Raw genomic sequence first — 16437 nt, 5'->3', positions numbered from 1 at the left:
TGTGAGTAATGCTGTGAAAATGCCTGTACAGAAACCACCTTGAGATCCCGCTGGTTTGTATTTACCTCCTGAATTGGTGTTGTTGCTCACGTTTTCAGGTGCTTCTTGGCCATTTGTATGTCTTCTCTGGAGAAATTTCTGTTCAAACCATTTGTCTATTATTTAAAATTGGGTTTATTTTTGTTTAGTTTTAAGAGTTCTCTATATGAGCTGGCGCTGCGGCTCACTAGGCTAATCTTCCATCTTGCGGCGCCGGCACACCGGGTTCTAGTCCCAGTCGGGGCGCTGGATTCTGTCCCGGTTGCCCCTCTTCCAGGCCAGCTCTCTGCTGTGGCCAGGAAGTGCAGTGGAGGATGGCCCAAGTACTTGGGCCCTGCACCCACATGGGAGACCAGGAGAAGTACCTGGCTCCTGCCATCGGATCAGCGTGGTGTGCCGGCCTCAGCGTGCCGGCCGTGGCGGCCATTGGAGGGTGAACCAACGGCAAAAGGAAGACCTTTCTCTCTGTCTCTCTCTCTCACTGTCCACTCTGCCTGTCAAAAAAAAAAAAAAAAAAAAAAAAAAGTTCTCTATATGTTCTGGTTATCAATCCATTATCACATACATAATGATAATATCTTCTCCCATTCTGTTGCCTTTTTTAACTCTGTTGGTAGTATCTTTTAAAAATTTTTTGAAATTTAAAAATTTGAAAGGTAGAGATAGCTTGAGATCTTCAATCTGTTGATTTGCTCTCTAAATGCCTGCATCAGCCAGGGCTAGGCCAGGAGCCTGAACTGAATTGGAAACCAGGAGCCTAGAACTCAACCTGAATCTCCTGCTTGAGTGGCAAGGAATTCCAGAGGCAGCTTTAGTTCTCGCCTTAGTTATAAGGAGCAATAGCTTAAAGTTGAACACTGGGGCAGGTATTTGGTCCATTGATTAGGCTGCTGCTTGGAATGCCTGTATCTTAGAGCACCTGGGCTCCAGTTCCAGCTCTGCTCCTGATTCCAGCTTTCTGCTAATATGTACCCTGCGAGGCAGCAGGTAATGGCTCCGGTAGTTGGATTTCTGCCACCCAAACGGGAGACTTGAATTGAGTTCCCAGCTCCCAGCTTCAGAGTTACAGACATTTAGGGAGTGAAGCAGTGGAAGGGAGCTCTCTCTCTGTTTCTCTGTCTCTTAAAAAATATAATAATTTTGAAGAGTGATGTGGGGCAGGCACTGTGGTATAGTGGGTGAAGCCACTGCCTGCAGTGCTGACATCCCATATGGGCGCCGGTTCAAGTCCCGGCTACTCCACTTCCCATCCAGCTCTCTGCTATAGCCTGGGAAAGCAGTAGAAGTGGCCCAAGTCCTTGGATCCCTGCACCCATGTGGGAGACCCAAAGGAGGCTCCTGGCTTCTGGCTTCAGACCAGCACAACTCTGGCCATTGCGGCCATCTGGGGAGTGAACCAGCAGGTAGAGGACCTACCTCTCTCTCTCTCTCTCTCTCTCTCTCTCTCTCTCTCTTTCTCTCTCTTTCTGCCTCTCTGTAACTCTGCCTTTCAAATAAATAAATAAATCTTTTTAAAAAAGTCTATTAAACTGCCATAGAGTTAATTCAGACATGGACTATGCAGTGTTTTAACTGAGTTCTCTAAGTCTCTTGATATGGGGGCTCTTGGGATAAGTGGGTTTTGAGAAAGAAGGATAAGAAAAGAAAGTTGGGACCAAACTGGAGGTGGTAGAGGGTAGTGGGGGTTGGGGGTGATGAATGCAAAGCCAAAGTATCTTTGCTTTATTTTGTAGGCAAAGGCACTCTTCATAATAGAAGGGTTAAACACCTCTCGGGAGTGTGTTTAGAAAGATGTATCTGAATATTGGATGATTACTGGGAATGTTGACTACTTAGACAAGTAAGATAAAGAAGACATGGAAAGAAATGGACAGGATCGTAGAACAGAAGAGGCCTTGACAAATAATGAGTGAGGGGTAGGTGCAAAGAAGACGATTGAGATTTTTAGCCTGGATAATTGAGATGGTGGTGCCTTTAACTGGGAATGAAGGAAAGAAAATGACCAATTTTTTATTTTTAATCTTTGAGACACAGAAAGATCCTACATTATGTTTTCAGTCTTTAAAAAACCACAGTTGTTAAAGACTAAATGATTTTCTTGAGGCTATTTGCAATTTCAATATTGAAGCCTTACCCCTAAGTAACTAGTAAAATATCTGAGAAATTCCAGTCTCCGGAGACTGGTGGAAGTTGGACCTGAGTTCCGGAAATCTCAGCAGTCACGTGATGGTAAGCGATGTTAACCTTAAAGAGGATGACAGCTCAGAACATTTAAGAAGTTTTGTCTGTGAAATATACTTTAGAACAGTTAATAGTAAGAACGTTATCTAGTACTTTTAACGACATGAATAATTGTTTAATAATTGAAAAAGCAAGCAGATCACATTTCCAGCTGCATTAATTATCATCACTAGAATGTAGCTAGACTAACCTTTCTTCCATAATTATTTTTTTATGAAGAATTTATTTATTAATTTGAAAGTCAGAGTTACACAGAGAGAGAAGGAGAGTCAGAGAGAGAGGTCTTCCATCCACTTGTTCACTCCCCAACTGGCCGCAGTGGCCATAGCTGCACCAATCCAAAGCCAGGAGCCAGGAGCTTCCTCCAGGTCTTCCACGTGGATGCAGGGATCCAAGGACTTGGGCCTTCTTCCAGTGCTTTCCCGGGCCATACCAGAGGGTTGGATCAGAAGTGGAACAGCTGGGTCTCGAACCGGCACCCATACGGGATGCCGGCACTGCAGGCAGAAGCTTAACTTGCTATGCCACAGTGCCAGCCCCTCATAATTCTTTGTGTTTGTTACATTTTCCATATTAATAGTGTTATCTGAAAGGCTGAGTGACAGAGAGAGAGGGAGAGACAGAAAGCGATCATCCACCTGCTGGTTTACTCTCCAGATGTCTCCAAAGGCCAAGGCTGGGCCTTGCTAAAGCCAGGAGCCTGTGACTCCATGTAGACCTCCCACGTAGGTGGCAGGGCCCAAGCACTTGTGCTGCTTCCCAAGCACATGAGCAGGGAGCTGGATCAGCAGCAGAGTAGCTGGGACTCTCAACAGGTTCTTCCATGTAAGATGGTGGCCTTGCAAGCAGTGGCTTAACCCACAGGGCCACAACATCATCCCCTAATGTTGTCATTTGTAACCAGTGTTCCTTAAAATACACATAGTTTACTCCTTCCCCATTCCCTCCTCTTCTATGTCTGTGTATGTGTCAGATTGAAAGGGAAAGATAGAAAATATATAGTCTCTGGAGTAAATGTAGCATACTTTCACGGACTAAGGAGAGATCTTCTACCAACATGTAACTTAAGAGCTGTAAATTACTAACACTTAGCACCTTCTGTGTCTCAGACACTACAGTGTACTGGAGATAGAGCTGGATAAGAATCCCTGACCTGATGGACTTTCACAAAATGACTAATTAATTCTCCTTACTCTAACGGAAATTACCAATTGATTCTAATAAGTGAGGAGCCAGTTTTGAATAAGGAAGTCAGTGAAGGCCATTCTGAAGCGGTGACATTTGACCTTGGCCCTATGGGCTGAGAAGTGGAGGCCAAGCAGCAAACAGCCTGGGGAAAAGCTCTCCTGGTGGAGGGGAAAACAAGTAGAAAATCTGCACGGCAGGAAACAGTTCTTGGAATTGGAAGAAAACCTCTGGGGGAGTGAGTTTGAAAGATCTGCCTTGTTATTCTAAGAGAGGACAGGAATGCAGATTTCCTGGAGGGGAAGAACCTTAGAAATCCTCTAGGCTAACCTCCTATATTAAGTTAATCCTATTATATCCTGCTGTTTATTGATTAACTCCATAGTGGGGGATCAGTGAGGCAGTCTGGTTTGATTTTCAGTCACTCAAGTTGTTAGATGCTTCTTTTTGTTTCAAGCTGAACATTACTTTTTTTTTTTTTTTTTTTTTTTTTTTTACAGGCAGAGTGGACAGTGAGAGAGAGAGACAGAGAGAAAGGTCTTCCTTTGCCGTTGGTTCACCCCACAATGGCTGCTGCGGCCGGCGCACCGCACTGATCCAAAACCAGGAGCCATGTGCTTCTTCTGGTCTCCCATGCAGGTGCAGGGCCTAAGGACTTGGGCCATCTTCCACTGCACTCCCAGGCCACAGCAGAGAGCTGGACTGGAAGAGGAGCAACCGGGACTAGTACCCGGCGCCCCAACCGGGACTAGAACCCGGTGTGCCAGCTCTGTAGGCGGAGGATTAGCCAAGTGAGCCATGGTGCTGGCCCAGGGCAACTTTTAAAACTATCTGAAGATGCATTATCTCATCCCCACCTAGACTTCTTTTATGGGGGCCACATAACTTTAGTTTTTCCAGTTTCCATATTGTCTGTTTCCATGTTGTTTGTCGTCCTGGTTGCTTTAGTTGGGGCACGCTCATGACTGTCCCTCTAAGAGTATACTGTGGAATAGACACGACTCCATAGGTGTAGTGAGAGGATTGGTGGCAGGAGGATTTTCCTCTGATACATCAGATTAAGGCTGAAATGGCATTTGTTTTTTGTCAGTGAGTCCAGGCAGCACTTTCTACCTACTTTCCTATATTTGATTATTTTAAATTCAGTCTTTTTTGAATGTGTTTGAAGGCCTTTGGAGGATCCCATGTTATCATCAGTGTGTTAACCTGAATTCATTGCAAGCTGCTGCACCAGGTGATAGCAGAATTATGAAGATGGTTCCTGCCTTTAAGACATTTATTGTTAGAAGTGGCAGCAGTGAAAGCAAATGTACACATCACTGGAATTTATAGCAGTTCAGGCATTGGAGAGAGCTGGGAAGAAGCTTGGCTTTTTGGAAGATAAGATGTCATCTGGGTCTAAAGAATACATTCCATGGAGGGGAGGGCAGTAAGCAGGAACAAAAGCTACACTGGAAATTAAAGTTTTTCATTCCACAGTGAGTCAGATGCAGAATTTCCTTCTGAGCAAATGGAAACAGCAATCCTGGGTTTCTCACAAGCAGCCTTCCTGCTCCCTGTGGAAGGAGCCTAGAATGCCTGTGCCGCTTCCAGACCCCCAAGAACAGGAAAAATAGGGAAAGTGGGTCCAGGACTGAAATTTGCCATTTATCTACAGCAAAGCTTGATTATATTCCATCTGGGGGAGGATTTGAAGAGGATATACGTCAGCAGAAATGGCTTACAAAAGGATGTTATCAAGATATTTGAGAGTGTGTAGTTCTGTAGCAAGTTCACATTTCTGTTGGATAAATACTGCTGGTCTCTTCCATTTATGTTGCAGCAAGTCTATAATTTCTATTACCTCCTCATCTATAATGGCATAATTTAAATTAAATTTATTTCTTTTACAGCAATAGCAAATATTTATGGCAGGAGAAACAAAGATGAGCAGCTCACCAGGAACATCTGGCCTTCCTGTCTGCTATTGGGACAAATAGAAATGATTACTTAGGTATCTCTGTAGCGTTGAATTAAAATGAAGAGAGCTACAGTTTAAAACAGTACATCAGTCTATTTAAAGGTATCCTGTCTGCCCTGGTCTTAGTATGCAAAAAAAGTATTTTGTTAATTTTATATTAGACATTTAAACATTTATTCATGTGCATTTTCTTAAAATTTGATTTCATCTCAGAATGTAACAGTATGCATGTATGAGTTTTGTATAAAACAGGGTAATTTACTTTCTTTAGCTCCTGTTCGGCACAGTGGAGACCATGGGAAAAGATTGTTTGTCATCAAACCTTCTAGTTTCTATGACAGACGTTTTTTGAAGTTATTGGTGAGTTCAGTGTTTTTTGTTGTTAAATGATGCTCTTTGCATACACATAGGAAAAAAACTTTGGCATCTTTAGAAGACATTAATTTTATAAAGGATTGTATTTTATAAATTTGAATTTCTTTCCTCAGAAGATACTGATTGTAAAATATGATTTGTAATTGCTCTCCTTTTAAATTAGTAACCTTTTCCTTCTTCAAAAAGGTGATTTATGCTAATCAGAAGTAAAACATGAGCCATTCCTTTCTTAAAATTATAGGATTTTTGAAATATGATGTGTTCCTTGCATCAAATAAAAAAAGTCGTTAATTACAAAACTGTGAAAATTGATTCATGCAGTATGATTATTTGATTAGCAAAATATTATTTAAAGATATTTGTAAATAAAGGAGCTTATTTTTGGGGGCTATGATTTTTTTAATTCATATATTGTCTGGGAACATTGATTTCAGAGTAACACAAATCTATAGTGTGATTTTAATTTAGCAGTAATAAAATGATATAGCTTATTTAGGATACTGAGTGTATTTGTATACCTTATGGCTATCTAAAGACACCAGTGGAGGCTTAGCAAATGGAAGGTTATCTGGACCCTGCCAAAGCCCTGACTCAATTTGGGTACTAGCTAGCTTCTCCCTTTGTTCTTTTCTTCCTTCCTTCCTTCCTTCCTCCTTCCCTCCTTTCCTCCCTGCCTCCCTCTCTCTCAATCTTTCTTTCTTTTTTTAGATTTATTTATTTATTTGACAGGCAGAGTTTACAGACAGCAAGGGAAAGACATAGGGAGGTCTTCCATCTGCTGGTTCACTCCCCAAATGGCCGCAATGGCCGGAGCTGCACCGATCCAAAGCCGGGAGCCAGGAGCCTCTTCCGAGTCTCCCACATGGGTGCAGTAGCCCACGCATTTGGGCCATCTTCCACTGCTTTCCCAGGCCATATGAACCACTGCCCATATGGCTACCTGTGCCCCAGGCAGAGGCTTAGCATACTATGTCACAGTGCCGGCCCCTCTCTGCTTGTTCTAAACACTCATCTTGACCTTGACCTAGTGAGCCCCCACTTTTCTTGTCATGATATTCCTTTAACTGAAAAGTGAAAAAGTCAAATTTCTCAGGCTGGCACTGTGGCGCAGTGGGTTAACGTCCTAGCCTGAAGCGCCAGCATCCCATATGGGAGCCAGTTCTAGTCCCAACTGCTCCTCTTCCCATCCAGCTCTCTGCTATGGCCTGGGATAGCAGTAGAAGATGGCCCAAGTTCTTGTGTCCCTGCACCCATGTGGGAGACCTGGAAGAAGCCCCTGGCTCCTGGCTTCCGATGGGCGCAGCTCCGGCCATTGCGGCCAATTGGGGAGTGAGCCAGCAGATGGAAGACCTCTCTCTCTCTCTCTCTCTCCCTCTCTCTGTAATTCTTTCAAACAAACGAAAAAAAGAAAGTCAAATTTCTACTGAATGATACTTATATAATTACTCCATTTTTCTTTATAAATTAACAATCTCCATCTGAGAAATGTCTCCACAGATTTATGCCTCTCTATACAACTGTAATGGCTAAACCACATAAAGCCTGGATTTTATTTAAGTTTATTAATATTTCAAGACCATCATATTTAGCACTATCATGAGCAGAATTTAAGCATTTTACATGGTCGTGGTACTTCGTTGACTGCAAAGTCCATAGTGCAGTTTTTAAAATGTATTTGTTAGTCCTTTTTTCTTTTACTCTTGGTGCTAAGTATGGGCATCTAAAACCTAAAACAAGAAATCACAGAGATCAATGATTTGATACTGGATCTCGAACGTGGAGAGTTTATTTTAGAAGAGGTGTAAAGAAATCATGTAATGAGGATGATTTGAAAGTAGAGATAGGAAATGGTCATGAGAAAACCTTTTTTATTTTTTATCTTGCCAGAAATTCTACGTTTTATTGACTGGGATTCCAGTAGCAATTGGCATAACTCTGGTGAATGTATTCATTGGTAAGTCCCTTTCCCTACCCTACCTGGTACAATAAAATTGATACATTTAAAAATATATGTACACTCATTTTTAAATTATGGATATTGTACCAAAAAGGTCTTTTATAAAATAAGCATAAGCATGGAAATTTATTTTAGAAATAATAAACCTTAATTTAAAATAGTATACACTTATTTTTGTAAATATCATTTTTTTCCTTGAAAATCCTTTAAGGTTGCCAATTTGTAAAGGCCACATTGGAGATTTATGAAAGCCTCTTTCTCTTTCTCTTTCTCCTCATTTCCCAAATCAGCTTTTACAATTCTGAATAGGTTAGTGGGAAGAGGCAAGAGGCAGGTTTTTTTTTTTTTTTTTAATCCAATCAGGAACATATAAGACTATAATCCTTTTTTTTTAATTTTTTTAAGATTTATTGGGGCCAGTGCTGTGGTGCAGCGGGTTAAAGCCCTGGCCTGAAGTGCCAGCATCCCATATGGGCGCCAGTTCTAGTCCCGGCTGCTCTTCTTCTGATCCACCTCTCTGCTATGGCCTGAGAAAGCAGTAGAAGATGGCCCAAGTCCTTGGGCCCCTGCACCCACGTGGGAGACCCAGAAGAAACTCCTGGCTCCTGGCTCTGGATCAGCGCAGTTCTAGCCATTTTGGCCATCTGGGGAGTGAACCAGTGGATGGAAGACCTCTCTCTCTGTTTCTACATCTCTCTGTAACTCTGTTTTTCAAATAAATAAAATAAATCTTAAAAAAAAAAAAAAAAAGAAGAAGCAGAGAGAGAGGGAGAGAAAGAGAGAGAGATCTCCATCTGCTGGCTCACTCCCCAGTGACCACAACGGCCGGAGCTGTGCCAATCCAGAGCCAGGAGCTTCTCCCGGGTGCCCATATGGGATACCAGCACTGCAGTCAGCAGCCTTACCCACTATGCCACAGCACCGGCCCTGAGACTGTAATCCTTTAAAAAAGGATAAAAATCTGAGTGAAAGTGAGCATTAGATTTTCATGGGAAATTCTGTTCAAACTATTTCTAGCTCCTTGAATCCTAAAGTATTTTGTCTAGTAGATCTAGGAAAGCACAGGAAGAATAATGTCTTTTATGATATCTTATATAATGCAGAATAGGAAATTCTCATATAATATAAGTAATGCTGAACAAACAGAAAATGTCTAAAATATGCCCAATGAATGAATTGATTTTCAGCCAGATTAAGTGAATTTAAAATGTTGGATATCCTTATTGGTATAAATACAAGAAAAAATGCTTTAAAACCACAATAAATTGGTTTCTTACTGTATAGGCAAAAGATTAATGTTATAAACTACGTGCTACAGTTGAACATCACAATTTTCTTTTATCAGGTGAAGCTGAATTAGCAGAAATTCCAGAAGGCTATATCCCAGAACATTGGGAATATTACAAGGTTTGTATAAGCCACTGAAAAATACTTTGTTAGGTATCTTCTCAATGCAGTGGTTAATATGTTAATTCAGGGGCCAGCGCCATGGCTCACTTGGTTAATTCTCTGCCTGCGGCGCCAGCATCCCATATGGGCACCGGGTTCTAGTCCTGGTTGCTCCTCTTCCAGTCCAGCTCTCTGCTGTGGCCCAGGAGGGCAGTGGAGGATGGCCCAAGTGCTTGGGCCCCTGCACCCGCATGGAAGACCAGGAAGAAGCACCTGGCTCCTGGCTTCTGATCGGCATAGCTCTGGCCATAGCGGCCATTTGGGGGGTGAACCAATGGAAGGAAGACCTTTCTCTCTATCTCTCTCTCACTGTCTATAACTCTACCTGTCCAAAAAAAAAAATCTTTATTCAGCAACTATGGTAAAGTTTTCTATTCAACTTGTGATAGCAAATAGATGACTTTTTTTGTTCTTATATATAATTATGTTTGGTAGTTCACTTCATTTTCTTTTGTTATTTTAAACTTTACGTTTTTTTAAAGAATGACTACAGTGTATATGAACTTATCCCAAGGTCAATGGAATTGGAAAGATTTTACCAATACCAATGCTGGACGTTATTTATTGGGTACCTGGTGTGCAACAGGCACTATGCTGAATGTTTTGCAAATATTATCCCATGTGAAAGATACTGTTAGTATTGCCATTTTAGAGTTAGGGAAACTGAAGCTTAAAAGTGGTAAGTGACCTGTGCCAAAGATAGGGCCAGTATTTCAACCCAGGTAATCTTGATTCCAGAGCCTGCACTGTTAGTCCTGACACCATACTGTCACTGCTACCAAAACCAAAAATTGTTTCTTGTCTTTGCAAATATTTTAGTGACATGACCTTGAACATATACACATCATGTCTTATTATCTAAGTGAATCACATTTTAGAGAAGAAATGCTTCCTTATTAAATCATAAGATAAACAATACAGGGGCCGATGTTGTGGCACAGCATCCAGCATCTGACATTGGAGTTCTGGTTTGAGTCCTGGCTGCTCCATTTCTGATCCAGCTTCCTGGTAATGCACCTGGGAAAGCAGCAGATGATGGCCCAAGTACTTGGGACCATGCCACCCATGCGGGAGACCAGGATGGCGTTCCTAGCCCCTGGCTTCAGCCTTGCCCATACCTAGCCATTGTGTCCATTTGGGGAATGAACTGGCAGATGGAAGATTTCTTTCTCTCCCTCTCACATTCTGTTTCTCTCTGCCTCTTTACTGTGCCTTTCAAATATAATTAATTAACTAATTAAAAAAAAAAAAAGGATGAACCATAACCATACAGTTGTTTACTCTTGCTGACTGGTGGGAAGAGCTCCGCTCTGGGATCCCTGAAGACTGGGTTTGGCTCCTAAGCCCACCACTTCAGATACTCAGCATCGTGCAAGGCAAAAGAGCACAGGCTTTGGGGTCCAGCCGACCTGATTTGAGTTCAGATGCTGCCATTTAGCTGAATTCCTTTGTGTAATTTACTCATCTCTAAAATGGGGACAGAAATAGTAATTTCCTAATGATTTCAAATTATTTTAAAAATAGATAAAATAGTTGGCACATAGGAGGTGCCATTGATTTTCTAGCTAAGATGATCATTTTCAAAAATAGTCAACTTGAAAAGCAAAGTACTGTTCAGGAACTGATTTTAAACTTTCTCTTGTAGCATCCTATATCAAGGTGGATTGCCCGTACATTCTTTGATTGTCCTGAGAAGAATTATGAACGAACAATGGCCATCCTTCAAATTGAAGCTGAAAAGGCTGATTTACGGTAGGCAACGTGGTTGTGTGGGGTAGGGAAGAAAAGCCTTTCCTCGGGTTGCAAACCACAAGAGAAAAATGAATAAAACTGTAGGCTGCTCCGTGTGAAAGGATGAACACAGGAGATTCTACTAGCTCTAGAGATGGGAGATTCTAAGTTGGTGACTAGGTAACAATAATAGATAATATATGTCGGATTAAAAGGAATCCTTTTGTAAATATTCTGTTTTTTATGTACAAGGTATCCCTTTCCTCGCCTATTTTCTTTCACACCTAGCCTCCCTAGAAACAACCTTGATTTAATCGGATCGTATACACAAGTATGTTCCTCAAGGAAATTTTATTTATTAAGAATATATTTCAGGCCGGTGCCGCGGCTCACTAGGCTAATCCTCCGCCTAGCGGTGCCGGCACACCGGGTTCTAGTCCCGGTCGGGGCGCCCGATTCTGTCCCGGTTGCCCCTCTTCCAGCCCAGCCCTCTGCTGTGGCCAGGGAGTGCAGTGGAGGATGGCCCAGGTGCTTGGGCCCTGCACCCCATGGGAGACCAGGAAAAGCACCTGGCTCCTGGCTCCTGGCATCGGATCAGCGTGGTGCGCCGGCCGCAGCGCACCGGCTGCGGCGGCCATTGGAGGGTGAACCAACGGCAAAGGAAGACCTTTCTCTCTGTCTCTCTCTCTCACTGTCCACTCTGCCTGTAAAAAAAAAAAAAAAAAAAAAAGTATGTTAACGACCGGCGCCACGGCTCAGTTGGCTAATCCTCCACCTGCAGTGTCGGCACCCTGGGTTCTAGTCCCTGTTGGGGCGCCGGATTCTGTCCCGGTTGCTCCTCTTCCAGTCCAGCTCTCTGCTGTGGCCCGTGAAGGCAGTGGAGGATGGCCCAAGTGCTTGGGCCCTGCACCCGCATGGGAGACCGGGAGGAAACACCTGACTCCTGGCTTTGGATTGGCGCAGCATGCCGGCCGTAGCGGCCATTTGCGGGGTGAACCAATGGCAAAGGAAGACCTTTCTCTCTATCTCTCTCTCTCACTGTCTAATCTGCCTGTTTTAAAAAAAAAAAAAGTATATTAACGTAAATAAAATCCTCTTGTAAAACACTGTTCTTGGTGATCTTTCTGTGATAGGATATACACCATTCTTTTAATGCATTATACATTTAATTGGATGGATGTGTCTTAATTGTTTTTAACCAGTCTTCCATTGTTGGTACTAGTTTCTTTCCAAGTTTTTTGTTTTGTTTTGTTTTTTTGCAGTTTACATAATGCTGTAGTGAATGGTGAATATCCTTATAAATGTATTTTGCATTCTTACACAGCCTATTTGGAAAATAAATTTCTGGTAATAGCACTGATAAGCAAAATAGTGCATGCTTTTAGAGGCCAGTGTGGTACAATGAGTTAAGTTGCCAATTGTTAGCATCTCATATAGGAGTGCCATTTGAGTCCCAGCTTGCTCCACTTCCAATCCAGCTCCCTGCTAATGTGCCTGGGAAAGCAGCAGCAAATGGCCCAGGTATTTGGATCTCTGCTGCTCATGAGAGAGAACCTGAATGAAGTTCTGTACTCTTGGCTTTGGCCTGGACCAGCTCTGGCCATTACAACTGTTTGGGGAGTAAACCAACACAAACCTCCCTCTCTGTCCCTCTCCCTCTCTCGCTTTCTCACTTCTCTCTCTCCCTCATCTTTCTCTCTTTCTCTCTTTCTTCCTTTTTCCCTCTCCTCCCTTTCCCTCTTCCTCTCTTCCCCTCTCTCTCTTTCCCTCTTTAATTCTACTGTTCAAATAAATAAATAAGTAAACTTTAAAAAAATAGAATATACTTTTAAGTTTTGGACAGATATGACCAAACTCTTCTCCAGAAAGTTGCACCACTTGTTTTTTTCTGGCAGTAATACATGTTAATTTCTGCTTTTCAGGAATTTATCAAACTTTTTTTAAAAAAGATTTATTTATTTTTTTGAAAGAGTTACATAGAGAGAGATAGAGACAGAGAGAGAAGTCTTCCATCCGATGGTTCACTCCCCAGTTGGCCACAACGGCCAGAACTGAGCTGACCCGAAGCCAGGAGCTAGAAGCTTCTTCCAGGTCTCCCACATGGGTACAGGGGCCCAAGGATTTGGAGCCATCTTCTACTACTTTCCCAGGCCATAGCAGAGAGCTGGATTGGAAGTGAAGCAGCCGGGACTAGAACCAGCACCCATATATATTGCCGGCGCTTCAGGCCAGGATGTTAACCCACTGTGCCACAGTGCTGGCCCCAGAATTTATCAAACTTAAAACATTTTTACAGATACAGTGTTTTTTGGTTTTTTTTTGTTTTGTTTTGTTTTTTTTTTTTTTGACAGAGTGGACAGAGAGAGAGACAGAGAGAAAGGACTTCCTTTGCCGTTGGTTCACCCTCCAATGGCCGCCACGGCCGGTGCGCTACGGCCGGCACACTGCCCTAATCCGATGGCAGGAGCCAGGTACTTATCCTGGTCTCCCATGGGGTGCAGGGCCCAAGTACTTAGGCCATCCTCCACTGCACTCCCTGGCCACAGCAGAGAGCTGGCCTGGAAGGGGGGCAACCGGGACAGAATCCGGTGCCCCGACTGGGACTAGAACCCGGTGTGCCGGCACCACAAGGTGGAGGATTAGCCTAGTGAGCTGCGGCGCCGGCCAGATACAGTTATTGAAAAATGTTATTTTAATTTTGTGTTTTCTTTTTAAGAGTTTCTAAATAGTACTTGCCACCCATGTGGGAGACCTGGATGAACCTCTTGGCTCCTGGCTTTGATCTGGCCTAGCCCTGACCATTGCAGCCACCTGGGAAGTGTACTAGTGGTTGGAAGATCTCTCTGTGCCTTCCCCTCTCTCTCTGTAACTCTGCTTTTCAAATAAATGAATAAATCTTTAAAAATTGTATAAAATAGAGATTCTCTGCCATAATTGTCTCCTCCAGAGATAACTATTATTTTTAGTTCTCCATATTTCTTTATACTGTGTGCATGTGTACCAATACATATTTACAAGTGGTTATTGTTTTTGATGAAATGGGAAGGTGCTAAAAGTGCTACTTTTATTTATTTATTTATTTATTTGAAAGACAAAGTGACAGAGGGAGAGGCAGAGAGACAGATCCTCCATATGCTGATTCACTCCCTAGATGACTGCAAAGACTCTAGCGAAGTCAAACTGAAGCCTGGAGCCCAGAATCCCATCTGGATCTCTAAAGCACTTGGGCCATCTTCCACTGCTTCCCTGGGTACATTAGCAGGACACTGGATTGGAAGTAGAACAGCTAGGACTTAAACCAGTGCTGTGATATGGGGTGCTGGCATTGCAAGTGGTGGCTTCACCTGCTGTGCCACAATGCCGGTCTCCATTCTTTCTAGCAGGTGCATGGTAGTAGTCGTTTTCATGGGTGAACCATAATTTATTTCACCAAGTAATGTCTTGTTGATGAATATTTTATTTACTTGCATTTTTTATAAGTACATTTGAAAAGAGTAGAAAAGAAAGGATGATATTTAATCCTTTAAAAAAAAAGATAAATAGGGGCCAGCATTGGGGTACAGAGGGTTAAGCTGCTGTTTGCAATGCAAACATCAGATGTTGGAGAGCCAGTTGCTCTGATTCTGATCCAGCTCCCTGATAATGTACCTGGGAGGCAGCAGAAGATAGCCCAAGTATTTGGGCCCCTGCAATCCACATGGGAGGCCCAGATGGAATTCCTGGCTCCTGCCTTTGGCCTGTCCCAGACTTGGCTGTTGCGGCTCTCTGGGGAGCAAATTGGTGCATAGAAGGTCTCTCCCTTTCTCTCTGTCCCTCAGCCTTTCAAATAAATAAATAAACTCTTCAAACAAACACATACTTTCTTAAAGTGAATAAATTTCCAGTCATATGAATAAGTTCCATTAAAGAAAGTAAAAAGCTTGATGGAGAAGGGGCTGCTGCAGGAATGTGTGGTAGTTTGCGCACAGTTGTGGACGTGGAAGAGAGAGAGCATTTTTATTGAATAGAGGTTACTCAGTTTGTGAAGAAGGCTGAGGACACTTAAGTAGATTTTGAGGTAGGGAATGTTTTTCTTTATAAATACTGTGTCTAGTTGAGCGAGCACAGAGTAATGCAGATGCCATTTCTCCTCTTGAGTTTTCTGTGTTAGGTGATAGGCTGCCAGCGTAGGATGTGATCTCCTCCAGCAGTGTTTATTCACCCTTCTTTCCGAGCACTTGGCCCAGCGTGTCTGATAGGCGGTCCGTAAATGGCTCTCCCGGCATCTAAAAGGTGGAAGATAGGAAAAGCACTGTCACACATTAGGTGGAAATGATCTGTCTACACAAAAAGCAGGGACAGTGAAGGAGAGAGTTGATTATCAATCTAAGTGATATTTTGGTGATTAAAAGTACTGAATGGCTAACTGTGATAGCAAGATAATGAAAGTCAAAGCCAAATCCCAAAGTTTGCTTGTCTGTATATAAGATAAATGCTTACATATAAGTTTGTTTACAGAAGAGACTTGGGGTAGGTGTTTGGCCTAGCACTTAAGACTCCAATATTGGACTGGTGCTGTGGTATAGTGGGTTAAGCTGCTACCGGGAACACTGGCATTCTATATGGGCACCAGTTTGATTCCCAGCTACTCCAAGTCCGATCCAGCTCCTTGCTAATGTGTCCAGGGGGGCAGCAGAAGATGGTCCAAGTGCTTGGGACCCTGCACCTACGTGGGAGACCCAGATGAAGCTCCTAGCTCCTGGCTTCGATCTGGCTCAGGCCTGGCTGTTGTGGCCATTTGGAGAGTGAACCAACGGATAGAAGATCTCTGTCTCTCCCCCTCTCTTTCTATAACTCTAACTTTACAAAAATCTTAAAAAAAAAAATTTCCTGTTTCCCATTTCGGAATGCCTGTGATCAAATCCCAGCTCCGTGTTCTGGATCCCAGCTTCCTGTTAATGTGGACCCTGGAAGGCAGTGGTAATAGGTGAAGTAGTTTGGTTCCTGCCACCTGTGTGGGAGACAGGGATTGAGTTCCTAACCCCAGCAGTTGTGGGGGATTGGAAAGTATCTCTGTCTCTTTGCCTCTAGTTAATTAATTTAAAACTTTATTAAGGACTCTGGTGGTTGTTCTTTATGGAGATAATTCATTAAATTTGTAATTAGAAGTGCTGAAATCACAACATTGTTGTTCCATTTATTACAGGTTAAAGGAGATGGAAGTTCGAAGATTGATGCGTGAGAGAGGCGATGGACCCTGGTATCAGTACGTGACCATCGATAAGGCACTTATTGATCATTCACCAAAAGCAACTCCTGACAACTGATCACTTATTTCTCCAAAATATGTTCTCTTTAGTGGAAAATAAATTAATAAATATTTTCCGTATTTTTGTTTTGTGATGAAAAAGAAGAGCGTCTTCCATTACTCTTTCTCAATGTTGGTTCAGATTGAAGCTTTTGATTTTGGGCTTTCAGCCTCCTCTTGGTTTAAAATGTAATAAAGCTGAAGAAATAGGAA

General features: G+C 42.7%; 1 protein-coding gene across 1 annotated transcript in view; it reads left to right on the top strand.

Moving 5' to 3' along the window:
* Nucleotides 1–16437, top strand: part of NDUFB5 (NADH:ubiquinone oxidoreductase subunit B5) — a 19693-nt gene extending 3256 nt beyond the window's left edge. The window contains exons 2-6 of the mRNA XM_002716444.5: nt 5697–5785; nt 7688–7754; nt 9103–9164; nt 10852–10958; nt 16123–16437. Of these exons, the coding sequence (XP_002716490.1) occupies nt 5697–5785; nt 7688–7754; nt 9103–9164; nt 10852–10958; nt 16123–16243 (446 nt within the window). The 3' untranslated portion in view covers nt 16244–16437. The remainder of the gene's footprint in view (nt 1–5696; nt 5786–7687; nt 7755–9102; nt 9165–10851; nt 10959–16122) is intronic.

The sequence above is a fragment of the Oryctolagus cuniculus genome, chromosome 4, assembly GCF_964237555.1.
Source record: "Oryctolagus cuniculus chromosome 4, mOryCun1.1, whole genome shotgun sequence".
NCBI lineage: Eukaryota > Metazoa > Chordata > Mammalia > Lagomorpha > Leporidae > Oryctolagus > Oryctolagus cuniculus.
Note: the sequence above shows the minus strand (reverse complement) of the source record. Positions and strands in the feature narration are given on the sequence as shown.